At 41.0% G+C, this 27,334-nt stretch overlaps 2 protein-coding genes across 4 annotated transcripts in view; one reads left to right on the plus strand and one right to left on the minus strand.

Annotated features, from left to right (window-relative positions):
- Positions 1-8: 8 nt before the first annotated feature.
- ARSK (arylsulfatase family member K) lies at positions 9-26,637 on the plus strand. 3 transcript variants are annotated; one of them, XM_077347628.1, is made up of 8 exons: positions 9-67; positions 3,923-4,052; positions 5,883-6,042; positions 9,558-9,840; positions 15,117-15,288; positions 17,821-18,042; positions 24,022-24,246; positions 26,352-26,637. In XM_077347628.1, exons 2-8 carry the CDS (start codon positions 3,983-3,985, stop codon positions 26,630-26,632), a joined length of 1,413 nt encoding a protein of 470 aa, XP_077203743.1. In that variant the 5' UTR covers positions 9-67; positions 3,923-3,982; the 3' UTR covers positions 26,633-26,637. The 3 variants fall into 3 exon arrangements, with proteins under 3 accessions (XP_077203743.1, XP_077203741.1, XP_077203740.1); XM_077347625.1 differs by lacking the exon at positions 9-67 and adding an exon at positions 86-686; XM_077347626.1 differs by lacking the exons at positions 9-67; positions 24,022-24,246 and adding an exon at positions 83-686.
- The window catches only part of SPATA9 (spermatogenesis associated 9), a 46,121-nt gene continuing 40,289 nt past the window's right edge, over positions 21,503-27,334 (minus strand). The window contains exon 6 of the mRNA XM_077347641.1: positions 21,503-21,653. Coding sequence (XP_077203756.1) covers positions 21,596-21,653 — 58 coding nt within the window. The 3' untranslated portion in view covers positions 21,503-21,595. The remainder of the gene's footprint in view (positions 21,654-27,334) is intronic.

The following is a 27,334-nucleotide window of genomic DNA, read 5'->3' on the forward strand; positions in this document are numbered from 1 at the left end:
GTTACAGTTCGACGTTCTCTGCTCACGTCGACTTTGACGTGACAGAAGTTGATGCCTTCCGGCCTACGTGAGAAGTAGTTCTCGTAAAATAGACTAGTTCGTGATGGCGATTTTAAAAGCCGTTCAAATCTTGTCTGTCCTTTGTCGAAGCAATAAAGTGTATTGTATACTTAGCTGAAGTATACAAGTTGAAGTATACTTGAAGTATACAAGTGTATTGTATACTTCAATAATACTGTTAACTGCCTCTCAACTCGTTTTTTTCTTCGTCGCTATGCACCATGGGAATTGTAGTTTCTCCTGACGAGGCTGAATTTAAGAGTCAAAATGTCACTTGTACTTCCTAAATTCCTTCTCTTGGAAGGGTCAGCGAGTGCACCGTGGAGGGCGTGCCCAGCATCGCCCGTGTAGTCATTAAGCACTCTTGATGCTTTCGCTGTCTGCAAAGGAAGATTGAGCTGTGAAGCGGCTTTGCAGGGATGCCCCTTGAGACCTTTATTGCTCTGAAAGAAGAAATGCGCAGGGAGGGCAGAAATCACACGTCCTCTACGAGCATAGCCGCCTTGATCCTTCTGCTCCAACCATTTGTCTTCTGGGGGTCTGCGGAGGCGAAACCTCTGCTCGTCCCTGGAAGTTGCAGAGATTGTGGGAAGTTGAACGTGTTGATTGTGATGTGCGATTCCTTCGTAAGTATTTCATACTTACAGAGAATCTTGCTTTATCGTGCTTCTTTCTGAAGGGAAGGAAACGTGATGTGGGGTGATGTAAATTCAACCACTCCACCTCTGCACCACAGTGTTCCTGCCAGATGATGCTCTGTGGTTAAAAGAACAGCCAGATCTGCCCCCCAAAATTAATTTTGGAGTTTGTTTATTTTCAAGAGTATTCAATTAATTGAAATAAGGGTTTTTACTTATTTGTTCTTTTGCCATCAAGTTTGCAACATCATAGGATTTTCAAGGCAAGAGACATTCAGAAGCAGTTTGGCATTGCTTGGTTCTATGCTGAGGCCCTGGTATTCCTTAAAGATCTCCCATTTAAATACTAACCAGGGCCAACTTTGCTTAGCTTCCCAGATTTGAGTAGACAAGGCTTTCTAGAGTATCTTCCGGACTCCTCACTTGTAAATGGCTTGTCTCTTTGTTGTGCACTAGAGGTCCTACCAGCCCAGCTAAAAAGATAATAGAATTTCTGTAAGGTATACTGTAAGGTAGGGTTTCCCAGCCTGTGGCTTGGAACCCAAAAGTGGGTCACAAAGTCTCTGAAAGTGGATCAGCTCTTCCTAATGCTCCCCACCCTTTCCATTGCTCTCGTTTGTGTTTTGGAAACCAAGATCTAATCCTGGGAACAGTATCTTCCATACATTCGATTATTTTTTCTTCCCTGGATATACATGTTGTACAAGTAAGATGTGTCCTCTAGGCTAGCGATCCACAACCTGTGGGCCGCAGACCACATGTAGTCCATCGACTAATTGGAGTTGGGCCACAAAGGACGCATTCTCTCCCCCCCCCCCCGACCCTTTACAACACACTTCGGGTGTCACTGTCTCCCATCACTCCCAGATGGGACTATCTTGTTGCAGAGAAACAAGCTCAGGGTTCCCATTGATTTGTCATGAGCTAAAATTTCCATGAAAATAAAATGTGCCCTATGTTCATTGTTGTGGCGTGTCTGTATCTTATTTTGAAGGGATTAAACATTACCATAGCGATCAGAGAGCGTTAGGGCAGTGGTTGAGAGTAGAGGAGTAAACTACCCCCCCCACTGGGCCTCAGTAAAATTGTCAAGCATTGAGTGGTCCCTGGTAATAAAAAGGTTGGGGACCACTGCTCTAGGTTACTAGAGTGAGTTTCTTAGAATCTTAGTATGGGATTGTGGGGAGTAATACAGAAGGAATGGGTGGTCAAAGTCTGTAATGTAACTTCTGTATGCAGAGGTTATGTATGTTGGAATGCCATTTGCTTCAGGTTCACAGAGGGGACACTTGCCCCCTTTTGTGCAATGCTTGTTTTTTAAAAATATCTGGTTAGCTACTGTAGATAATGGAATACTAACTGGGTGCCAAGGTCATAATTTGCCTAGAGCACCCAAAAAAACCCCTCAGACCAGCTCTGGGCAGGTAACTATACTTTTGTGTCTGTGGACATTCAGAGACTAAGAGCTTGGAAACAACCTAAGATCCAAAAATGTTCAGAATTTGCTGGTTCCTGGGGCACAGCCAAGGTCCAATTACAGGCCTACGTCAATGACCAGTCATATGTCTTGGTGGGAGCTGCAGTTCTGATTGTTGTTGTTCAGTATTTCTGGTTCCAGTACAGTTGTTTGGTAGGTATAGCTGAATGTCCATGTCTTACTGAACCCACAGATTTGATACATACCATGAAAATTTAGACTTGTAGGGCACCATACCCAAAAGGCTGGGAAGCATTGTTATAACATATATCCTACATTCATATACAGCCAAGATGAAGTAGCTTGCCTAAACCATTTCAGATTGGAATACAGGGTTACCAGCCTCCAGGTAGGACCTTGAGATTTCTCAGAATTACAACATCTCCAGAAAAATTAGATTTTAGTCCAGCAGCAGCTTAGACATCAACAAGAATTTCAGGGTGTAAGCTTTTGAGAGTCAAAGTTCCCTTTGTTAGACACAGTAGATATATGAGTCTTTTTATTGTAGTCAAAAGGAGGGAGGACTGTTGTAAAGAATGCTTATAAAGGATGCAAGGTACAATGCATATTGTGATCAGCTTGTGAGAAGAATATTAGGATTTGTAGTGAAATAAAAATCCTATGTCCCTCTTCAGCCCAGAGGGAGGGGTCCACTGACCTGCAGGCAGCAGATATCAATTCCTGTTGAGAAAATGGCTGCTTTGGAGGGTGGACTCTATGACATTATACCCTGCTGTGGACCTTCCTGTATATCCAAATCCTGCTGTCTCCAGGCTCCACTCCTCAGGACTCCAGGGGGTTTGCAATCCTAATAGAAGACTCGAAATAGAACTTCTGTATATGAGAGCATTAGCACATGATCATAGTTGATTGCAAGGTTTCATTAAAAGAAAATTCATGTGAATTATGGTATCCAATGTGTGTCTGACCCATATATTATTCTGGTTGCAGTGCAGTCCTAAGGACACTTACTAGGGAGTAAGACCCAGTGATTTCAGTGAATCTTATGTGGTGGGGGGCAGAGACATAAGCAAGTTTAAAATCTTCTTTGCCAGCATTATTCAAACAGGCAGCTTCACAAACTGCTACTAAATAATCTGTAATTAATCATTTGAGTAACTAGTGGCAGTTTATGATGTCATTCACAAACAACTTAAATCTAATAATCATTTTGAAATCAAGCTGTAGGATCCAGTTAATGCATTTTTGCTGTTCTACTGCAGGGATGTGGAGTATTAAAATGCAGTATGTACCTTCTGCTCACTGTGATTAGAAAAAGAGCATATCAGGGAGCAGATTAGGTTAAAACCTGTCTCTCTGATGTGTGCTAGGTTCAGGTTTATGCCCTGCTACTATACATTCAGCCAATCCTCTCAAAGTCTAACTATCCATTATTGTACAGCTATAAAGTTATTTTATTTCATCCAAACTATGAGCATAGGATCCTGTATGAAAAATGTTTATATAGCAAGAGGAGCAATGTGAAAATTATGCATGGTTTTACCCTGCGAATGCATTTAGAGCATTTTTTGAAATCATGTAGGTGTTTTTCAGTGATTATATGTCCTTTAAAAAATTCTAGCTTTCAATAAAATACCTGCAAAATACCTCTCTCAGATATATAGTAGTAGATAATTTACAGCATGGTTTGTAATATTGCTTAGATTTCTTTTGCTAGAAAATGAAATGGAATGGGAATGAATCTCATAATGCTCTTGTCTCCACAATTTGCCCATTCAACATGCAGGATGGAAGGCTGACATTTCACGCAGAAAATGAGACAGTAGCCTTACCTTTCATAAATCTCATGAAGAGAGGTGGCAGTCTCTTTCTTAATGCCTACACCAATTCTCCAATATGTTGTCCTTCCCGTGCAGGTAAGATAATACAGATAAGAAATACCTGAATAAAGTAATAATTTGTCATAGCAGATGTCAAAGATGAGATGAATGTCTCCTCTTGCACTCACCACATACACAACGTATAACATTTGTCATTTGTTTTCATAAGTAACAAATGAGAAATAATGACTAACAAATTAGAAGCATGCATAGTGGATGGGGGATACTCTTCTAGGTAGCAGTGTATGTGAACAGGTTTTTGGGATACAGGTAGATAGTAAGTTAAATATGAGTGGTTGGCGTAATGCAGCTACAAAAAAAAGGCTAATATAGTCTTTGGGGTGTATTAATAGAGGCATAACATCCAAATCACAATATGTTATAGTCCTGCTGTACACTGCATCTGTCAGGCCACAACTGGAGTACAATTCTAGAGGTCTTACTTCAAAAGTAATGTGGACAGAATAGAATGGGTCCAGAAGAGAGCAACAAAGATTATCATGGTCCTGGGGTCCAAGACCTACATGGAAAGGCAGAAGTATTTGGGAATGTTTAGAGAAGAAGAGTTTGGTGGGGGGCAGTATTATTGTTCTTGTTCAGTATTGACAGGCTGTCATAAGGATGGCAAGAAGTTGTTTCTGTTGGCAGCAGAGGATAGGACTCACAATGGGTTTAAATTGTGGGAAGAAAGGTACTAGCTAGATAGGAGGAAAATCTTTTAAAGGTAAGAGTAGTTCAGCTGTGGAACTGGTTTCCTAAGGAGGTGGTGTGCTCCTCCTCACCAGCAGTCTTCAAGAAGCAGCTGGATGAACACTTGGGATGTTTTAGGGCGATCCTGCTTTGAGCAGGTGGTTAGACTAGATGCCCTGTATGGCCCCTTCCACAGTTACTGGGGCTGTGCTATGCATTTGGACCTTGATATAGAGAGCTGCTTGGTGCTCAGCAATATTCCATCTGGAGATCCCCTGGAATTATAGTTTATCTCCACATTACAAATTCCTCTTGGAAAAAATGGATGCTTGGGAGGATGGCATCTATGCCATTCATCCCACTGAGGTCCCTGTCCTCCCCAGGGTCCACCCCCAAATTTCAGGAGTTTCCCAGCCTGTAACTGACAACCCTACTCCTCATTCCATGCTGGTGGCCAGTGGAAACTTAGCAACCCTGTTGGAGCAGGAGGTCCTTCTGAAGAGGTCAGGAGATACCAAATTTGTGTCTGTACAGACTATCCATTAGAAACAGCTGTCTCCATCATAGAAGATTGCTTGGCTATTTGCTAAGTGATCTTAGCAGCCTATGGCAGCTGTACTATGATTGTTTTCACTCCCTAGTGGCAGTCGTTTTGTGGTGTTTCCCATTCAGTGTTCTCAATTACAGAAGTGCCTACAGGTTCAACAGGGCTGGGAACTCCCGAGTTAGGTTATTTATTGTTTCTTGTATTCTTCACTAGCATTTCTGTCAATGTGTGATTCATAATCAAATCAATTGTTCTTTCAGGATCCTTTTATTCCAGGTCTTTGTGAAAACCTTGTATCCCAGACAATGATCACTCAGTGTTGTCTTTTAAGAATTCTTTTAAACATAACTCTCGTTATCCTAGAAGAGAACAGCAAACTCTCAGGCCTACTGTGTAAAAACACCCCAAATAGTTTATAGTTAAAATCTATAGGAGAGGGGAAGAATTGACAGGGAGTCCTAAAGTCTCTAAAATTTAAAAGTTTATTATAAAAGAGGGGAAAGATGGTTGGATTCTAAAAAGGGATGGGTAAAAGGCAAAAAAAAACACAGTAAAGGGAAAGAGTACAAGGAAAAGAGCACACAACAGTAATAGCACAGAGAAATTCAAATGAAAAAAATATTTTTCAGCTATGTGGAGTGGTCTCTTCAACCACTTAACAGAATCCTGGAATAATTTCAAGGGCTTAGATGCAAATTATACAACGTGGATGGACCTCATGGAAAAGTATGGCTACTATACGCAGAAATATGGAAAAATAGATTATACTTCAGGTCATCACTCTTTAAGGTGAGTGAAGGGTAAAGTTCTCTCTATTGTCTGTTGAATAGAAGTGTATTATGTATTAGTTCTTGTCCATATTTCTTGTCCAGCTTTGCTTTACTAATTTTGCAGTGGTCATGAGCGGCAGCTTCTAATATGGAGAGTCGGGTTTGATTCCCCACACCATATATGGTCAACTGGGTAACCTTGGGCTAGTCACAGTCCTGTTAGAGTCTGTAGCAAAAGTAATAGTCCTGTCACATTTTATAGACTTAAATATGTATCTGTGCATATATATAAAGCTGAACATGGATGGTGGGAGGAGTTGGGACTCATCATGTATCTGATTGGCTGTCCGTCCAACGAACAACTAATCAGGTAAGCTGTCCTGCTCCTAGCTGCATCCCCCTCCAACTTCCTCCAGCTCAGTGAGTGGGAGCTGGAGGGAGGGTAGCGGGCCTGGGACTGTGGCCCCATGGGGTTGGGAATGGGGAAGGAGGGAGGGAGCCTCCACCAGCAGTCATCCCCGCCCCAAGCAGCACCAACTGTGGCCTTGCCAGACCTCGGCAGCACTTTGAGGGCGGGGAGAGGGTGAGCCAGATCCCACCAGCAGTCCCACCAGCCTGAGCAGTTCCATGTGTGTCCTTTCTCCTCCCTCCTTGAAAACACTTGCTGAAGCCTCTGCAGGCCTCAGCTGGCTTGCCGGGGGTGGGGGTGGGGGTGGTCCTAGAGCCCATTGTATTTTGCAATGTGACAGGCTTTGCTGCTAGGATAAATAGAAAGCCCAGTTTGCCAGGTAAAATAATTTACACATCTGATAAAGTGGAGGTGCTATTCCAATCAAATTTAGGCCAAATAGACACATCGGACAGACGACTGAAGATGGCGCCATAAAAAAGCTGGACTTCTGTTCAGCTCTTAAGCCATGCCGAGGGTCAGGAGCTTCTGCACCTGGCTGACCTGAGCAGATACGCAAATCTGCTCACCGGTCGCCCCAGGAACCGGGAACGGCATCCTGAGGGTCCTACAGATCCGTGGGGAGATAGGAGGACCGAACTCCCCGGATTAATAGCGGCCTGTGCTCAAGGTCACGATGGCGTCTTTGTCGCAAACAACTTTACAAGCTTGAAACGACCAGCTGACCTTACATTCTTCCCAGACCATCATTTACCAGATCGACAGGAGCAGAAGCTGACAGAAGCTGGAATCTGCAACAGTAAGAATTGAAAGCTTTCTGGCTTTTCTCTCTCTTCTCCCACAAGCTCTTCCCTCCCCCCCCCTCAACCAATTCACAAGCGAATTCCTTCTTTTGCCGAGTGAGAGACTCCCAGGTAATTATACCCATTAACCAAACAAAGAGAGTGCTTTGAAGATTTATTGGTGAAAGTTCAGTGGGGGAATTTGACTTGATACGGAGATCGACAAACTGATAATTTGGGATCGCTCGTGCTCCCGCGAGACCTCACGAGACTTTCTGTTTATAGTTTGTGACTGCCTAGAACTATGGAAGAATTAACTAAGGCACAGCTTTTCCATTTGTTATGCAAAGGAAACTCAGAGATACTGAAAGCAGTCAATAAGCTGGAAAAGGAAATTCATGGGACTAAGGGGGAGCTTTTGGATGGAGCCCAAGGTCCGGAGAGACCAGCTGATGACATAGCTCAGCTAACAATAAATCAAGTGAAACTTCAATGTCTGGAAGTTAATCAACTGGAGGGAGAGAGTGCCAGAGATGTAAAAACCCAAAGTACCTTTGAAGAACCTGGGAAAACAGATTCAAGGAAGGAAAGTACCGAAAACCTGGAAGTCTATTCAGAGCAGGAAATGATTTGGATCTGCAAAATAAAAAGAGTCTATTCAAAAGCGACAGCAACTAGGAAGCTATCAGGAGATATTCCTGTGCGACCAGAGGAAGAGATCCAGATTGACAAAGGATTCAGAGCCTCCTCAAAGGCGACTACAAGCAAGAATCAAGTAAGAGATTTCTTTGGCCCTGACAGAAGGACAATCAGAAATACTCTACTATGGAAAAAAACACAATTTCATTTTCTGCGACCACCTGAAAGATGAGCTGAACAATGGAGTATTCTCCTGGCTTCCTGTGGGAAAAATAGCAGCAGTAACTTTTAGGACAGGTCCAATATATAAAGGGAACTGACTTTATATCATCTAAGACAATAATAGAATATATCCTTATAATAGATTATACCCTCCTATGTATCAACAACTACTTTGTTAAGAAAGATGGTAATAACTCCTAGATCAGGATTAATATGCGATGGGAATTGAATATGTATGTCAATATGTATGCTAAAAGAGGATGACAAACCATATTTCATAGGCATTAACAAGACGGCAGTAGTAATTCTTGGGTCAGGGCCAATTTATGAAGGAGACTGACCTAATATCATTTAAGATAATAACAGAATGTATTCCTATAACAGATCATACTCTCATATGTATTAACAATCACTTGGCTAAGAAAAATGGTAAAAACTTCTAGATTAGGAATAATATGTGATGGGAACTAAATATCTATGTTAAAAGAGATGGCAAACCATATCAACTGGTCGCTTTTTCTTCACAATTTCTCTGTAAATGCTTTATATAATAATAAACAATAAAATTATTAAAAAAACAAATTTAGGCCAAATACTTCTCTCAAAGAGATAAACTCTCTGTGAAATTCCGACATTACGTTCATTCTGTTCCATGTAAGTATATGAGTAACCAATTTCTTCTTCAGCCCTCAATGTTTTTTCTAGAATTTTTTTGTTGCTGAAATATGTTTGTCACTCTCTTCCATGTTTGGGAATGGTAAAATCAATGTTAAAGGAAGCAAGTTTCTTAGAGGGTTTTTTGTAAGAGTTGAGAGCACTGAAGTGCCATATAGTTATTTGTACAAAAAATTACAGCCTGTCTCTTCACAATGTAGCTACTTGTCAGCACCTACACAGAGCATTTGTGAGGGTCATGGTTTGTGCTGTATAACAAGGAGAAAATTACTAGATGTGCATGATTTCTTCTCCAGCGTGTCTAGAGTTCTTCAGTGAAGCGGAACATCTATATGTTATCTTTTTCTCCTTTTGAGGGAAGAGTACTACTTTGTATTATGCATGCAGTGAAATGGAATGTTAGTCTTCTTGAAAGCTTTGCATTTATTATGTTTTTTGCACTATAACAATAAGGGGAAATTAATAATAATGAAACAAAGTGCAAAAAATGGATCTTTTTAATGTTTGTAACTACGTAGTTAATGAAATGCCCGTGGGTAATGAGTAAGGAACTGAAAGGCCATGGGTCTACATTTTAATGCAAAATAATCAGTCTGAGAGTTCAGTTGGGAAAGCTTTAAAAGAGAAACTCAAAAAAAACCGTCAGTTGTGGCCTTTGAAGTCTAAATTTCTTCCTCATGTGACAAGCATTGATAACGTGAAACCACTTTACATATAAGAGAAACATCTTGGAATGTGAAAATTCTAACCAGCCACTTGTGAGTAGATGCTGAAAAAGCATGAACTGAATGTAGCTCTTATTTTCAGTAACCGTGTAGAAGCTTGGACTCGAAATGTTGATTTTTTGCTTCATCAAGAAGGCAGGCCTGTGGCAGAACTCGTAGGTGACAAGAAATACATGAGGGTCATGAAGAAAGATTGGGAGATCACTGACAAAGCAAAAATGTGGATAAGGAGCAAGGCAACTAATTCAACACAACCTTTTGTTCTTTATTTGGGATTAAATTTGCCTCACCCATATCCATCACCCTCTTCAGGAGAAAATTATGGAGCATCCACATTTCTGACATCTCCATATTGGCTTGAAAAGGTATGTAAACATATACAGTTTGAAATGACTTCAACAATTATGTTTATTGGGTTTGGTTAGGGTAGCCAGGTTCCTCCTGACCACTGACAGGGGGATGGGGGGATGGGATTGCCAGGCTGGAAAACTCATGGAGGTTTGAGAATGGAGGGCAGGGGAGGATGGGAACCTCGGGGACCATGTCATACAATCATCCTCCAAATGATCCATTTTTCTAGGGGGAACTGCTCTCTGCAGTCAAGAGAATAGCTGTAATTCTGGGGGATCCCCAGGTTTCACCTGGAGGTTGTCATCCCTAGGTTTCTCCAACTTTGTGCTATGTCAGTGTTACCAAGATCCCATTTCTGGGTGTGTGCAGCCTGCCCTGATTCCACTTTGGCTAAATTTGCCTTGGCAGTCATTATAAGAGCTTGCCAGGCCTTGTGTTGGAGTAGATGGGGTAAATGTTCTCCTTAATGAAGCGAGAACTCTTTCTCTTTTTGTCCTCTAATGTAATTCTTTATATGCACCTTCTGAACACTACAATTACACGGTTCTTATGCTTAAGTACCTTTTCAAGTCAACCAAATGAACCCCTGTATTTCCCTCCATAAATTATAAACTTTGTTTTGGATAGGATCTGGTTGCTTCATAGTTCCTATTAGCCTATTAAATGCACTGTGAATTTGCTTTCATCTTATCTAGGTAAGATTCCCAAATCGCATGTTCTGTCCCCGTCACCCCAAAATGGCAAGTCTTTCAGTTTTCAAAGGCAGCCAGATTTTGAAGTGGGAAGAGGTTTCCTCTGAACTTAACCTTAATTTCTCCAAATTGGACAGAGTTCTAGGTGACTATACTGAACCTGAATTAGAGTCCACATATGTCTAAGCATACACTTGGAAGGGAGCACATGTAGAAGCTTGCTAAGTGACCTTGGGTCAGTCACACACTCTCAGCTTGACCTACCTCACACGGTTCCTGAAAGGATAAAATGGAGGAGAAATGAGTTGCATAAACCTCTTTGGGTCCCTGCTGGGGAGAAAAGTGAGTTAAATAAGTAAATGAACTTTAAAAAGCAGGTCTCTAGAAGAGGACATATAAATATCCTAAATAAATGTGTGTTAGTTAAGTGCTGTCAAGTGACTTCCAACTCATGGCAACCTTATGAAGAATTACATGGAACCAATCTAATCACATATAAAATCCTTTGCCTAACATTCCCTGCTTTAATAAGAGCATGTCTGCTGCTGAAATTGGTGTATATCTGTGTGTGAAGTGCAGTTATTGTTGAATTACAAAATAATATATTTGCTTACTTAATCCTTATTGATGTAATCGCTCTCAGAAGCAGAGGGATATCATAGCCCAAATTTTTAAAAGGATTCAGATATGGGAATCCAAGTACTGCTGAAACTCCTTGGTATTTTTTTTAACTATGTACAAAGTGAAGCTCACAGTTACCTTTAGCATGCTTTTCAAGGCAGTTGCTCTACACCGCCCAGGAAGTTGAAGGAGTGGAGCCAGTCTGTTCTGGTTAAGCCTCTACTCTGTCTTTTTCTCTCCCATTTCCTAGGGCTTTTATGTCTCTCCATTCCTCCTTTCAGCCTAGCCACTTCCAATGTAACAGGTTTTTTGGCCTGGACCTTAGGTAATGGATCTGGCCATAAACAAACATGGCAGTGATATAGCATCTCCTGAGAAATGAAAAGGGGTGGGTGAAGTCAGAGCTGCCAGGAAGCCTTATGGAATGGGCGCAGAAAGGATGATGGCACATGCTCAGATCTAGGTGATCCGTGTAATCAAAAGCCTAGGATCCTGACAGTTGCTTCCAACCAGGTTGGAGTTGGTAGGGACATGGGTTTGCCAAGTTATTCTATCTTAATTTTCAATATGTACTGATCTGCATATAACACACATTTTTCCTATTGTTGCACAGTAAATTGATGTTTCCTGAAATAGATGCAGTTTAACATAAGAAAGGAGTTTATTTTCTTCTTGTGATCTAGCTGATTACCTTTTCTCTTCTAGGGCAACCTTCACTCCCTGCATCTGGATATTTGTCTGTATTTTATTATATTTTTACCATTGGGGGGATGTTTTAACCTTTATTTCTTTTTTACCAAGTGGGAGTAGTTTTATTATGAGAGGGTATCAGCTAGTTCCATTTATTTGTACTTGTTCTCAGGTTCTGTTTTACTATGGTCACAAAAGTCTCCAAGACTGGTTACCATGACACCAATTGCTAAATGGCAGTAATTTAGCAGAATGTTTTAAAGAAAAATTCATTCCATGTCTTCACAACTTTTAATTTGTTACTAGAATAAAGCAAGATTGTAATAAGTGAGAATTTTAGCTGTTTAGAAAATTTCTTGGCATAGCGTTTTTTCAGTTTCTTATAATGTACACCAATGCATTCTACAAAGTACACGCTATAGATTACATTTTGATAATGTGGGTTGGGGTTCCACTCTGGCTCTGAGCAAAGAGGAGTCCAAGGTGTGCACTACTTGTGCAGTTCATGAAAGGTCACTGCTTGAGGGAAACATGCCATATCCTTTCTTTCTATTGATGCAGCCTTCAAGTCAAGCATAACAGTCCCCCAAAGGAGTTCCTTTCTCAGGTAGCAAAAGCCACTATAGCCTTGAGAACCTAGTCTGAGGAATGCGCCCTTCAACTTTGAGACAATATCTCAGGATGTCCACCTAGCTTTTTTTAATAGCATGTAAACCCTTTACTACAGGAGACCTAGGAATACCATAGATTTTGGGTGGGGGGGGAAGAGGCAGGTGCAGCCTCCAGCAGCCTGGTACCAAGGCCTTCACGGCCCGGACCGGCGGTTGACGACCCCCAGCTTAGACTACTCAGCAATTGCAGGTTGCCTAGCAGCTGCCAAAATGGGTGCCAAAAATCTCACAGTGCATTCTCATAATATCTAAGTGGCACATTTTTGTTAAATCAGACGTTACTTCTATGATTAGGCTTTTCTACCTTCACATATATTTTTTCCCCTCTTGTATTTTTCTACAAATTTTGGGCTTTTTTCCATGGGCTACCAGCAAACCATACTTCTTCACCAAATCTAAGTGGTTGTAGCATTTTACATTTTATCTTTCCTTTGTGAAAATTGTTATTATGATTCAATTTATCAATATCGTGGCTGCAGTCTGACTTTTTTAGTTTCCTTGTGCTGCCTATTTGTGCATTCCCAATTCTGGGAGCAGTAATAATTCATAGCATTTCTTCAGGCGTATGTTTGATTCTTTGGTTTCTGTAGAGAAAAGTCAAACTTGTTCTGTGCTGAAGCTTTCTGGGGATAGTTGTGAACATCTGTCTCGAGCTGCAGTATTCCATCTATTGTCAGTTACTAATTTGAACTCAAGCTTAAAGTGGTCTGAAGCAAAATAGTCCATATGTAAACAAGGGAGCTTTTTTGTATGGATTCTAAGGTCACCATGCACCAGGGTTTTTGATTCATCCCTCTTATTCTTGACACTGTGGGTGTCTATGGTATGTGATCTGGTTACTTTCTGGGAGACAAGTTAAACAAGTAAATCCCTGTTGGAAATAAATAGTTTCATTTCTTTGGGACTTTGGACTACATTGCTTTGAATTGATCTTAGCATTCAAGCAAACTCTTTATTCATTTGAGGAATCAATTTAGAGCAGTGCATCAACATGATGTACTGATGGTACACCGTGTTGCTAAGCAGATGGTCTGTAGTGCAGTGTATCCGCTGGAGCCTTCTTCCAGGCAGTTCTGTTCCTAGACACACTGGTCTAAATAAACAAGGAAAACTCAAGTTCAATTCTGTAGGTAGAGGTTTTATCTTAGAAAATTTGCACAGAAATTTGTATGATGAGAATTTAATTCCATTTTAGCTTCTGTAATTTTCCTATCCTGTATTCTAATTTGCAGTCATTTTTGAAAAATGATTGTGATACCACATTTGGAGGGGGTTTTTTTTAAAACTACATCTTTGCTTCCCTATAGACTATTCATTTAAATCAGAATGGGTTAGATTCAGGGCATTTCCGCACATCGGTAAGAATAGCGTTACACCAGCTAAATGGCCTAGTGCTAAATATTATTGTTATTATTATTGTTATTGTTAGATTTCTAGCCCGTCGCTCCTCCTGAGGCTCGCGGCGGGTAACAACATGTAAAACCCCATAAAACCCCTAGTACATAAAACACCTAAAACAATCCCCAACCCACCCAACCCACCCTACCTGATGGCGGCGGAACTATCCAAAAAACCAGGGGTCACTGCTGATGTAGATGTAAATATTATTGCCCCTCCCAGCCTCTCCTCACCTTTTTGCTGTCTTGCTCTTGTCTGCCGCCTTTTTGAGCTTCTCACCCTCCACAATTGCTGCTGGAAATGGCAGAACACAGCACCGCGCTTTACACACGGCTCTTTTCCACCTGTAAGTCAATCCAGACAGCCAATCTTTCTCCATGTTTTAAAGGTCCTGCGATGCCTGCTATTTTTTTTTTAATTCATACTTCTCTGTTTAAACACCTATGCATCTAATTACAGATGTGTAGTGCTTTTTGAATGCCACCCCTTATGGATATTTTTAAAAATTAATCTCATTTGGGGGGAGGACTTTATGTTACAACTTTGGGGAGGCATACTTTGTGTTACAGCTTTGGGGGAAAATTATTTCTGACATTGCCTGCACACTTGTCCGTCTATTTGTTTCTCCAGGATGTTAGCCATTTTTAAAAAGACATTCCCGTCCCCGGGAACAAGGGAGTGGCAGGCGGGTGCGAGGGCGGGACAAGGCAGGTGCCTTTAGCGTGTTTGAGCCTCCATGCCTTCCATCTGCTGGTTGCCTGCTGGTTGCCCTCCCTTAGCTAGAGCTTAAATAGGTTGGGGAATCCACTTTATACAATTCCCCAACTAGTGTTTTAAAATGGAGGATTACTGCCTAGACAATGGATGTTGGCAACGTCATATGGAGGGGCCAGAATATAATGACTACATAAGGTAAACATTTCACTACATTTAACGGCTGCGGAAATCCCCCCAGCCAACTTTCCTACTTGGTCTTACCCAGTTCCCCTCCACATTACAGCCCCATTCTACATGAGTTCCCATGATTCCCAGAATAGCCTTGGCTTGTACCAAATACTGAAGTTTCCCCCTGCAACTGAATGTATAATCCAAGGAATTTGGACTGCCATTTGTAACTCCAATGTTCAGACAGCATATGTACCTTGTAGTGCCTGCTTGAAAAAATGCTAACAGACTACGTCATGTTTGCCTAACTAATGTATTTCTGCTTTTTGCTAGGTAAAGTATAAAGCCATCAAGATTCCAAAATGGTCTCCATTTTCAGAGATGCACCCAGTAGATTATTATTCTTCTTACACCAAAAACTGCACGGGGAAATTTACACAGAAAGAAATTAGAGATATCCGAGCACATTATTATGCCATGTGTGCAGAAACGGATGCTATGCTTGGTAAGAGAGATCTTACAGCAGGCTTTTGACTGGCTTCATAGAGCCCTGGAACTGAACCAGAAGTGATACCAACTGGCCACGCCTGAGGAGGACTGGGGGAGGGGAAAGAGGGGAGGTGGTTTGAGGCAGGAGAAGGCATCCAGGCTCCACCCCCTTTCCCAGGCATGGTAAGCATGTGATAATGCCTCCCCCTAGGTCAATGGAAGTGGCTGGTTTCAGGCTGTCATGGCAATGCTGGGAATAGCTTGTGACCGAGTCCATTGAGGCAGGATATAGGGGAAGGGCTGGGGAGCCCTTGGGGACCTCTCAGGAGCTCCAGGGAGCCCCAGTTGGGGATCCCTGTCCTAGAGTATAATGTATTTCTTAATAATGTTACAATGAAGAAGTTTACTGGTATGATCCCGATTATACAACTGTGAATACTTGAAAGTGTTAAGATAGTAAGTTTTGTTTTTGAAACATATAGAGTTGGCTTTTTGTAGAAAAGGTGTTTGATACAGGAGTTTCTTTGATATTTTATTTATTTAGACTTCTGTACTGTTCAGTCAACAAAGTTAAAAAGTAATGCATGAATAAAGAATGGTTGGGAGATTCAGGCCTGTGGCAATGCCCTATGCATAGTTATGGGCCAAGACCATATCTCTTGGGAGCTTGTCTGCCGTCATGAAAATTGTTTTTTCTGATTCAGGTTCCTAATGTGTGTGATTCACCTGAGCAGTTTGATGTTCTAAACCTTTTAGAAAGGAGAGAGGATCATTTAGAAGGGATAAATCACATGTACAGTATTCATGTGGTATTCCCAGCTACACATTATTTATGGGACGTCATTTGCAGAGCAGGGGTTCTAGCCTGCAAACATGTTAAATACATTACGGTAAGCCTGAATGGCTGAACTGGGCATGTATGACTTATAGTATTTGTTGGGTATGAAGCCCTGCTGAGGACTGAGCTTGAGGTCTGAGGCAGGAGCAAGATCCACAGCCTCTGATTGGCTCAGAGGCATCTGGGTTCCATGCAGGAGCCAGTGGATTCAAACAGCCTAGCTGCGGCCCAATTGGCCAACAAGCAGTAGGATCCTTCAGGGATCCAATTGGTTTAAACATGTGTGTAACCAATTACTTGCAGCTGCGGGAGATCCATTGTTCTACTTATGTATATATTGGGGGGTTGGTATGGAGATTTTCAGTGCGGGCTTGGTACTACTTGTATCATGTTCTGGCACCAATAGAGAGCTGCAACAATTCCAGTGTGTGTTCCTGAACCCCCAAATTTAAGGGTATTACAAAATGAGTAATAAGCATATCCATATCTTGTGTACAATTATGATGGGATGGCTTTGGTGAAGAAATGTCATTTCATTTGGTCTACCCTAACTATTCAATTGCCTGTACCAGACACTTAAAAGAGGGCTAGTGGATTAGATCAGGGTCAATTATTGTTTATCAAGTTGTTTCCTATAAGGCCAACAGATCTCCTTGACAAATTCATGTGAAGGGCATAGAAGTCAAAGCCTTCCTCAGTTCTTGCTTCCTAGCAACTGGTATTCAGATGTACTAATATGACAGCTTGTATCTGTTGGAGAAGTTTTATGATACAACTCTTTTTGGAAAGGTAGCTTCGTGTCCATGACATTTAGTATCTGGGTGCTTTATTGCCTGAAGAGAAGGAACATTATCAAAGTGAAGAAAATGAAGCAAGCAAGTAAATTCTTACTCAAAGCATTTGAATATAATTTATAACCTACATGGTGAGCATTCTTTATGTTAGGTTCTTCCATAACTAGTTACAGCATTATTTGGCATTCTAAGTTTCTTGATTACACAGACAGATGGCAATGTGTACCATAGAGCTCACTGGACTTATTGTCCTACTTTCATTACTTCATCCTAATCCTTGCTAACAATTTTAACTAGTTTGAAAACTTGGATTATATATAAATTCAGAGATGGAGTAGACAGGTTGCTTGAATGCTATAAATACTTAAGTGAATATATAGCACCTAAAGGTTAGTGTCAGTGGAATCAGTGAAACTGCCACATTGAGGTATATTTTCATAGTATTATTAAAATAGATCTGACCTTGTTGAATCAGATTGAGCCCTGACATTACTATGCATTCATCATGGTTAGTTCTTCTACCAATTCCAGACTATTGTAGCATTGAAATCTTTATGAAAGGTATAAAACTGAGCTTAAAAAAATGGATTGCTATGAGTTTTTAGTAACTTCTCCTCAAAATCCAGTATTTGCAGTAGTGTTTTCTAGAGACATGGAAATCTATTTGATTATGTTTGGCTATAAGAAGAATTCACTCAAAGCTCTTGGACAGAAAATAATCAGTCCTTCATGGCTTCCCAATTCGCTTCATCCTATCAGGGAAAGAGTTTTGGGCCTCCTGAAAATAGCAAGGACATTTGTATAAAGAAGAGCATAGCTGACATTTGCTTAATGCTTACTTAATGCTTTGGAGTTTTGTTGATAACAGATGTTTACTAAATCTCCTGATAGTAATTAATTAACTTTTCTCCTTCAGGTGAGATTATTTCTGCTCTGAATGAAACGGGACTTCTCAAAAGAACACTTGTCATATTTACTGCAGATCATGGTGAACTTGCTATGGAGCATAGACAGTTTTATAAAATGAGCATGTATGAAGCAAGTTCTCATATTCCTCTCCTAATAATGGGGCCAAATATTAAGTCTCAACTCATATCCAGTGTGGTGTCACTTGTGGACATCTATCCTACCATGCTTGGTAAGCAACACTTGTACTAAAAGAATTGTGTAATATTAATAACCTTCAGAGTAAAAATTTTAAAATTCAGGGTTATCTTTCCAAACTACCATCTAGTTTATTATATAGGACTTTGCACTGCAGAAAGACCAGGGTGAGTAATTTGTATGGTGATTCATCTATTATCATAGCTTAAGAGCAACAGTTTCTGCTCAATAGAACTGCTTTAAGTCTTCAATACAATGGACCCCAACCCAGTCTTCCAGTGCAACCTGGAGTCTTGGTGAGAAAGGGGAACTATAAATAACATAAATAAAAGACTATCAAGAGAATATGCTGGTAGATAAATGATGTCCATCTGTTAAAATAGTGTTTGCTCAATTGCTGATGACAGACAATTCTCCATGCTTGCATCATTCACAGTTCAACATGCAAAGAGAGAATTAGTTGAGGAGCTGAAACTGACCATTCAAGCCCAAATTTGGAAAAATACCAAATTAGGTTTGAAGGCTGAATTGGATGTTAAAAAATTCATGAGTTGGATATGTGGCATCCATGGAGACTTCAGTTAAAATATGCACTTGGGGAGGTCAGTTTCCAGGCATATGGGGAGTCAGTCTAGATCAGTACCTCTCCACCTCATATCCTGCTTTATTGTTGTTGTTTTTGTTGTTAATATTAATAATAATTAATACTATTATAAATAATATTGATGATGATGATGATTCAATTTATATTTTGATGTTCTCGAGATTATCTCATGGCAGGTTACAATCAGATCATAAAAATACCAAAGTAAAAACCAAAACTATTAAAACCCCACAATTACTAAAATTTACCCTGCAGCAGAAAAATCTGTCTCCCCCTCCCTTCCCACTCAACCTTCCCTGCCCAGCGCCTCAGGATGAAATACTAGGAGTGCCTGTCTTATCAGATGAAACATAGATGTTATAAATAGAGTGTGTGTGTGTACAGAGAGAGAGAGAATATATATATGTATAAAAATATATGTATATGTATGGTTGGGTCCTCTGATCACCTACCCACTGGCCTCAACAAAAGAGTTCCGTTTTGCAGGTCCTGCAGAATGCCAAAGCTCCTGCAAGGCCCTCAGCTCTACCGGGAGCTCATTCCACCAGGTTGGGGCCAGCACCAAAAAGGCCCTGGCCCTTGTCGAGGCCAGGCAAACATTCCAAGGGCCAGAAACCACCAACAGCTAGAACATTTTGCCTCAGCTGGAATTTCCAGGTCAAGGATAGGAGAAGGCCCACGTAGAACAAATTACAGAAATCAGTCCTGGAGATGACCATCACATAGATCACTGTGGCCAGGTGTTCCATTGAAAGATAGGACACTAATAACCTCTCCTGGTGAAGATGGGAAAACACCAGATGTGCTACTCTCATGACCTGTGCTTCAAAAGTAAGAGAGGCATCCAGGATCACTCCCAGATTCCTGGCACAGGGCAAGATATTAAGTTGTACCCTGGCCACATCAGGTAGGTGCACTTCTTCGCCTGCTCCTTTCCTTTCCAGCCATAGGACCTCTGTCTTGAGTTTCAGGTGGCTTTGCCTGACCCATCCAGCTACAGCTTCCAACAGCTGGCAAATGTATCCAGGGAAGTTGTAGTTTCCTGGGTCATCTCTCCTTCCTTTATTGAAGATTAGGATAACATTCATTCTCTTCCAGTTTTCTGACATCTAGAGAGGCCTCCAAGAGGTCCTAAAGATGATGGTCAAGGGTTCCACAAGCTCTCCAGAAAGTTCTTTGAGCACTCTTGGGTGCACACCATCTGGTCCAGGGGATTTGAATTCATCCTGTGCAACCAGGTGCCTCTCAACAACATCGCTGTCCATGTCAATCTGCCACCCAGACACTATAAATTGCCTATTATCATCCCTAGATGTGTCCATATTCTTCTGGGAAAACACAGAGGCGAAGTAGGTACTGAGTCTTTCTGCTTTCTCTCATCCTCTGTTAGACCATTTATGCACTGGAGGTTTCATGCCGGGCTGCAGGCTGGAGTTTTAGTTGTGGCAGGTTGCCCCACCTCTTCCTGCACCCACACAGAAGAGCATTTGACCTGGTGTGCCTCATCTGCCCACAATTTGTGCTCCTGCACGGGAGCTGGGGCAGTGAAGTTCCCAGTGCATAAACGGTCTTAGAGTCTCTTCATCGTCACCCAGCAGCAGTCCTATTGCCTTGTTTACCTTACGTTTGCTCCTCACATATCTGAAAAAGCTTTTCTTGTTATGGTGGGCTTCACAAGACCTTTTCAGGTTAGGAAAAAGGTGCAAGGGGAAGGCACACAACTTGGATGTAATCCAGGAAGCAGCAGCAGCAGTTATTAGGAGGGGGAAAAACTTGCCCTGTCTGCTGCTTCTTCAGCATGAATAAAGGTAACGAATGGTCAGAGGAAGCTAATAGTCTCATAGTTATATTTAGGAGCAACTCTTTGAACACATCTGTGAAAGTGTACAAGGCGAGACAATTATAATTTGTGAATTAGCATTACACACTGTCCATTTGGCAAAAGGGGGCACCTACCCTATTACACTCAAATTACAAAATGGTAATCTGTTATGGCACTTGATCATCATCTATTTAAAAAATGGTATATGAAGCAGTCAAAGAGGCAAAAAGAGATTTTGTTTGTGTATGTACTGATATTTAATAAATATATCTTGTAATCCCAGTAATAAAGGCAGTGGATGTTTTATGATATGAATAAAGTAAATAGGCTTCTGGATATCTTTTTAAGCACACGGTACGTGAAATATATAGTGTTCCAATAAGATTGCTCTGAATGGAATTTTGGAATAAAAAAAACAAACCAGTGCCCAAAACAACCCAAAACACTGTAATTGTGAGACTATTCATTTTTTCCAATGGTTGGTTGCCATTATTCATCCTGAAGAAGCAGCAGACTGGACATGTTATTTTCCCCTCCAATTACTGAAGTTATTTTCCAGCTATTCTGGCCTGTTAGGAATCTCATATTAACCAGGTTGGAATAATGATGCCACATAGCCAATTTGATTTGGCTGTATAACAGTGCAACTACAGGGAGATTAAGTTAACTCAAATTAATAACAATTCCAGTCAGTGATCACATAATGAAAGTGATATGTGAGTGATATGCTCAGGTACCACATCTGGCTCTTTGATATGTCAATTGTGTCTCTTCTGAGCACCATTCCCTGATATGGCATTTGCTCCATGTTCCAGGAAAGTGGGCAAGGCTCTTGCCTGTTTTGTGGTTGGTAGTAGTCGGTTCCTACCTTGAAATAGCTGCTTCAGGTAATCTGTAACCCTCTGTGAAGTGCAGACTTCATACCAGGAATGGAAGTGAATATGTTTTTTTTAGCTGATCGTAATTGCCGAGGTGGCTCTCCATGAACTGTGGATTCAGCACTGCTGAAAATATTCAAATGAAAGGCCATTATCTGCCCATTATTAATCAGTTGAGTCACACGCTACATATTTTAATCCATCTCTATTTATCCCTTTTCTGCTGGTGCCTTTTTTGTTCCAACTGTGTTAATTTTTTTCTCCCTTCCTGAAGTTTGTATTTTTAAATCAGTGTCCTTCCTGTTCTTTCATTCTCCATATGTTCTGCTGATTCTTCCTTCCTGTAATCAGAATGTTAAAAAATACAAACATAAATAAAGAATTTAATTTATTTAGGTGAGTAACAAAGCAACACATGCTTTTTACATAATCATAGTCTGTTGTAAATAAATTTGTATCTTCTCTGCCCTTCCTGCTTTGCTATTTTATTTTCCTCTATGTTGCTTTATTAAACATGTGTCCTGATATTATGGCACAGTATGCACAGCATGTTAACTCCCTAACAGAAGCTTCTTTTAGTTCAGAAAGGCACCCATTGCATAGTACTGGTTGCTACATTCTTCTTTCAGTGTAGAATATCTGTTGAGTTGTTCCCTTTTGTTACAAGGGAGTATAATGCAGGCAAATATGTGTATAAGCATAAAAGAAACACGTCAGCCAGTGGAACATGTATCATTCATTCTTTTAATGGCCATCACATTTGACTAGAGAGGCTTCATTTCAAGTACCTCCTAAGTCACAGACTTATTTCTAGAGAATGCTGAAACATCTATTATTTTCTTGATTTTTTTCTGGAACGTGAAAATAGCAGTGACTACCTAATTTATAGGGATGTATATGCAGATGAATGAGAAGTGGTTGAATATTGAACATATTATAGAACTGGCTATTAATGAACTTCTTAGAGGAAAGGAATAGAATAGAACTGCAAAGTTTTGATCCCCCCCCCCTGCTATTTGTAGGAAACTGCCAAGGTGCCCAGAGGGTGTCCAGCTGGCTGTGTGGAAAGGGAAGTAAAATCACCACCGCCCTGCTATGGCCAATTTGCCGTTTTCTTGGGTACCTGCTAAGGTGGTTTCACTCTCCTTATCTGCAGTCAGCTTGTTCTCCTTCTGGCAATTGCCCCAGTGCTGGGATGAGAGAACAGAGGGTGCAGAGGAGGAGCTGGGGGTTGTTGGAGAGGACACACCCTTTACTTCCATCTCTTGGACAAGACGTACAGTTCAGGGAGGATCACAGTTTTCCCATCCTCCATTCCATCTAGTAGCAGCTGTTTTGAGAACTAGCTGCTAACTACAATCCCTACCAGGCAATGACTTTGAACGCTTTACTGGAATGCAGGTTATATGTCAAAGGGCCATATGTGGCTCCTGAGCCCACATACTGAATTCCACAGGCCTAGTGCAAGAACAACACATTCTGCAGTAGAGGACCACCATAAGCAAAAAGCAGCATGCGTGAAAACAATTATAGGTTTCAAGACGTGATGTCTTGGTTAGAAATGTAATTAATAATGACATAGAGTGGGTGTTACAGCTTGGTTGGACAGGGTGGCAGTCCCCTTTAAAAGTCTATGTCCACAGCACGAAGGTGTTGCTACATCCACTGTTATTCCTGAATGACAAGGTAAGGACAGTGACTTGGAGTGCTTTAACAACTTCATTTGAGTTGCCAGCTGTACCCTTTTAGTTACTTGTTTTCTACTGCCTTTGAATAGCATTTGGGAAGCATAGCCACTATACAGCTGACAGTTTGTGCAGCAAAGAACATAAATACTCTCATTATTGTTTTGCTATTGGTTGCCAGTTACTTTAGCTCCCATTTCAAAATGCTGATACTTACCTTTGAAGACATAAACTGTTTTTAATAAAACTGGCCTTAATGGTATAATTTTAAATGATGTTGATTTTAATTATGTTGGTTGACAGGTTTCTTGTGTTATATTTTACTGTGCTTTTCCCCCTGCCTTGAACAGGTAACACGTACAAACTATTTTGTCCATTCCTCTGAACCTTCAGCAAAGAAGGCTAAAGGCAAGGCAAAGGAAAATCACAGCAGAAGGCCCTCATTTGCACCCCTGAGCCAACTCTAGCCTTGCAGGAAAAGCCCAGGACTCTTTCCCTGGGTCCAAGATCTCAACCCATGTCTATCTTTGATGGGGAGGGAGATGCTGGCCTATCACAGAGAAAAGGTTTAATCTGGGTTGTATCCAGAAAAATTAATCACTGATGAATCTTAATTCATTTAATTCTCTTACTATTGAGTAGCTCTATAGATCTCAGTGTCCATTCTTCACTGAAGCTATGCAAATATAATTTTGGATGTACAATCAAATTCTGAACAGTTGCATACCTAATAAAATGCTAGTATTTGGAAAGGTAGCAAATGAACTGCTAGTATTTGGAAAGGTAAATTTGTTTTATGCAACTGAAACTGACACTGAAAGAATTACCTTGTGCAGGTATTCTAATAAATTTAGTAGCTCTTTCTGGATTTAATATAGATTCAAAGAATAAGAAGCTCCAGAAATACTAGCAGAAAACTGAAAGTATTTAATTTCTGCAAGTCACTGTAGTATAATTTCATTGACTTCATACCATTTCAAGTGTTTTCTATTACTTTCATTTAATGGACCTTTCCCCCCCCCAGATGTCGCTGGAATACCAATACCTAAGAACGTCAGTGGCTATTCACTGTTGCCCTTGATACTGGCAAAGACCGAAAATAATATTCCATCCAGAAAACAACATCCTGGCTGGGTTTTGAGTGAATTTCATGGCTGCAATGTGAATTCTTCAACCTACATGTTGCGAACTGGCAAATGGAAATACATAGCTTATTCAGATGATGATTCCGTATCTCCTCAGTTGTTTGGTACATTTTCCACTTGATTAAAAGTTCAATCTGATCCTCAAGCCTGACCCTCATAAACAGGATAGTCAGTACATCTCATTGTTGCAATAAAGTAGATGCTGATTGTAGGAATGTCACAGACATTTATGTTGACCATGTAAGGTTTTCAAGGCAAGAGACAATTGGTTTGTCAATGTTTACTTCTGTGTTGCAACTATGGATTTCCTTAGTGGTCTCCTATCTAAATACTGTACTAACCAGGGCTGATCCTGTTTAGCTTCCAAGAACTGATGAGATTGGGATAGCCTGGACTATCTAGGTCAGGGCACTAAAGCCAACCACACAGCTCTTAATAAGGCATTTGAATTATCAAGCTGCCAAACAGCAGCTTTTCCATACAAAGTTTTGTGGGACTCACTGAAAGGCAGAGAACAAATGAGGGAAAGGTAAGATAGAAGAGTGGTGTTTGCAGTTTGCTGCCTGTTTGCAGTGACCTTCCAGGATTCTGTACACAGAAGTGTTATTGTGCAGATCTGAAGACAAGAAATATGAGTGTTAAACAATCCTTGTCCTGGTGAGAAGGGTGGGAATATGGCAAAGAGAACGTTGATCAAAGGGAAAGATAGAAAAGGGCAGCAGACTTTTGACATGACTTGTTCTTACCAATACTAGTGATAATGGCTTATGGCACTATATAGCTTAGGTTTCTATCTATTGGTGAGGCAGGACAGCTGCCCAACAAAGTGAGGAGCAAAATCTAGATAAGTGTTATTGAAACAGCATGGGAGTGGATCATTAGAGCTGAAGCAAGAATTTACTGAACTGGTTAGACAGGTATCAGAAAAGTTTGGAAGCGACCAGAAAAACCTCAGTGGCTGCAACCCTTCCTACAGCACTAGTGAAGCCAATTCTGATCAGGTACAGGACATTTTATAGAAAGTGGTACTAAGAAGCAGTAGGACCTTCAGTACTAAATGGGCATTCTGCTTTCCAATGTAGGCTTTGACTTTGGCTCATCAATAACCTTGAGGGATCTGGTAGGGATCCTCTGGTAGAGGGTGAGCTGCAGACATTGCAATGAATATGTCTTGAGCTCCAGGATTCAGGAGGATCCATTGGTGTGGTTACTCTGATAGATCTTGCAGAGAGCTCCTCTGGCTATGTTGACTTTTTAAAAAACATGAACAGATATAGAGACCTGCAGAAAAATCCTCACTGAAATACATTTCTTCCTTGGGGGGAGCATCTGGTTGTACTGTGCTACACAAGTCAGGATAACTAGCCTCACTGCCAGGCCCACCCTCCCTCTGCCTCTCTACAGCCTGTTTTTAAAATGGGGTTTCCTCCAATTTTTAATATACAAAATGTAAATATAGAACACGATACATTTTGAGCTAAACACACCAACTGTGATTAGAATGGAGCCAGAAAAGAGAGATAATACCATCTAGCAGGTTCCCTTCATTTATTTATTTATTATTTTCTTAGATTCCTAATTCCTAATGGAGTACTCTCAACCATCAACCTAATTTGTTTGCTTCAAACTTGCTTTTTAGTAGAATCTTTAATGATTCTGCTTCATCTTTTTTACACCCAAACGTCCATTAAACACAATCACTTAAAATGCACACATCCTTTTTGAAGTATATTCAAAAGATTGAACTGTGGGCAAGTAGTAGAGACAGCATCTTCTACAAACTGTATTAATTTTCATTATTATATGGCAAAACTTTGGCCTACAATGTAAAGAGTGGCGTCACAGTGATGCCATTAGTCACCTCTATAAACCTCACTGGCCAGGATCAAGACAAAAGTAGAGGAATAAAAGTTGCAAGCAACAGAAACATGATTTTGAGGCATCTTTACTGTTATTTTTCCTGCATACTAGCTGGGTGGTTATTCCAGAGTTCTGATGTGTTTCAGTGAAATAATTGCACAGTTGCCATAGATTTTGAAATAGTATATTTCTGTGCCTTGAAATGTAATATTGCAGGATGAAAAAAAGGCTATCAGGAAATTTAACTATTAGTATTGTGATGTCCATATTTGCTGGATCATTGTATTAGACCCTACAGTGGGTTTGTCTAAGTAAAACCTCAGTCCTTATCTATTCATTTTTTTTACAGATCTCTCTGCTGATCCAGATGAATTGACAAATGTAGCAACAAAGTTTCCTGAAATTACCCAAACTTTGAACAGAAAGCTCCATTCCATTATTGACTATCCAAAAGTCTCTGCCCTTGTTAAACTATACAACAAGCAGCAGTTTATCAAATGGAAACAAAGTGTAGGACAAAATTATTCCGATACCTTAGCTAATCTCAGATGGCATCAAGACTGGAAGAAGCATCCAAACAAGTATGAACATGCAATTGATAAGTGGATTAAAGGGAATAAGAATCTATGAAATAACTGAAGGAAGTGAGTAATAATTATCTGGGAGCGGTATAAATAATTCGCTAAGGCTAAGGGGGATGGGCTGAGTCCGGGATAGGAAACCATGGCGGGGAGGGGGGCAGGTGGGGGAGGCTTCCCAGCGGACCTCGGAGCAGGCCCACCATGTGTGACGCGGTGGGCCTGCTCCGAGGCCCGCAGGGAAGCCGCAGAGTCGGCAGGGCCCATTGGGGGAGGCTTCCTGCGGCCCTCGGAGACGTGGTGGCCCTGCTCTGAGGCCCCCAGGGAAGCTGGGGAGTTGCCAGGGAGGGGGTGACTGGCCAGGGAGGTCTCTGCATGGGGGGGTCCCCGGGGGGTGCGAGGGCCAGCCACGGCGGCCCCTCCTTTCAAAGCCCGCTCTTACAAGCAAGTTTTGCAGCCTAGTCCCTAATAATCTGCTTCTGAATAGTCCAAGGTAAATGTGTAATGACCTGCGATTAGTGATTGGGAGTAGGAACAGTCCTTCCATCTTCTGACATAAATCTACTGATTCAAACCACAGATAAAAACGATGTTACCCAGGGCTGATCTAACCAGTCTGAAACCAGGTTTACTAACCACTTTCAGTTCCCAGTTATTGAGGAAACTGTGGTCAGCATTAACCATATTTAATACTGAAGAAGAAGAGTTGGTTCTTATATGTCGCTTTACTCTACCCAAAGGAGGCTCAAAGCAG

This window comes from Paroedura picta, chromosome 7 (assembly GCF_049243985.1).
Source record: "Paroedura picta isolate Pp20150507F chromosome 7, Ppicta_v3.0, whole genome shotgun sequence".
Taxonomy (NCBI): domain Eukaryota; kingdom Metazoa; phylum Chordata; class Lepidosauria; order Squamata; family Gekkonidae; genus Paroedura; species Paroedura picta.

Excerpts from the sequence above, each read along its gene's own strand:
- ARSK (XM_077347625.1), top strand. The coding sequence starts at position 480 with ATGCCCCTTGAGACCTTTATTGCTCTGAAAGAAGAAATGCGCAGGGAG. Across the intron at positions 4,053-5,882 it reads ATGTTGTCCTTCCCGTGCAG|CTATGTGGAGTGGTCTCTTC; the intron begins GTAAGATAATAC and ends AATATTTTTCAG. Across the intron at positions 24,247-26,351 it reads CGTATCTCCTCAGTTGTTTG|ATCTCTCTGCTGATCCAGAT; the intron begins GTACATTTTCCA and ends TTTTTTTTACAG.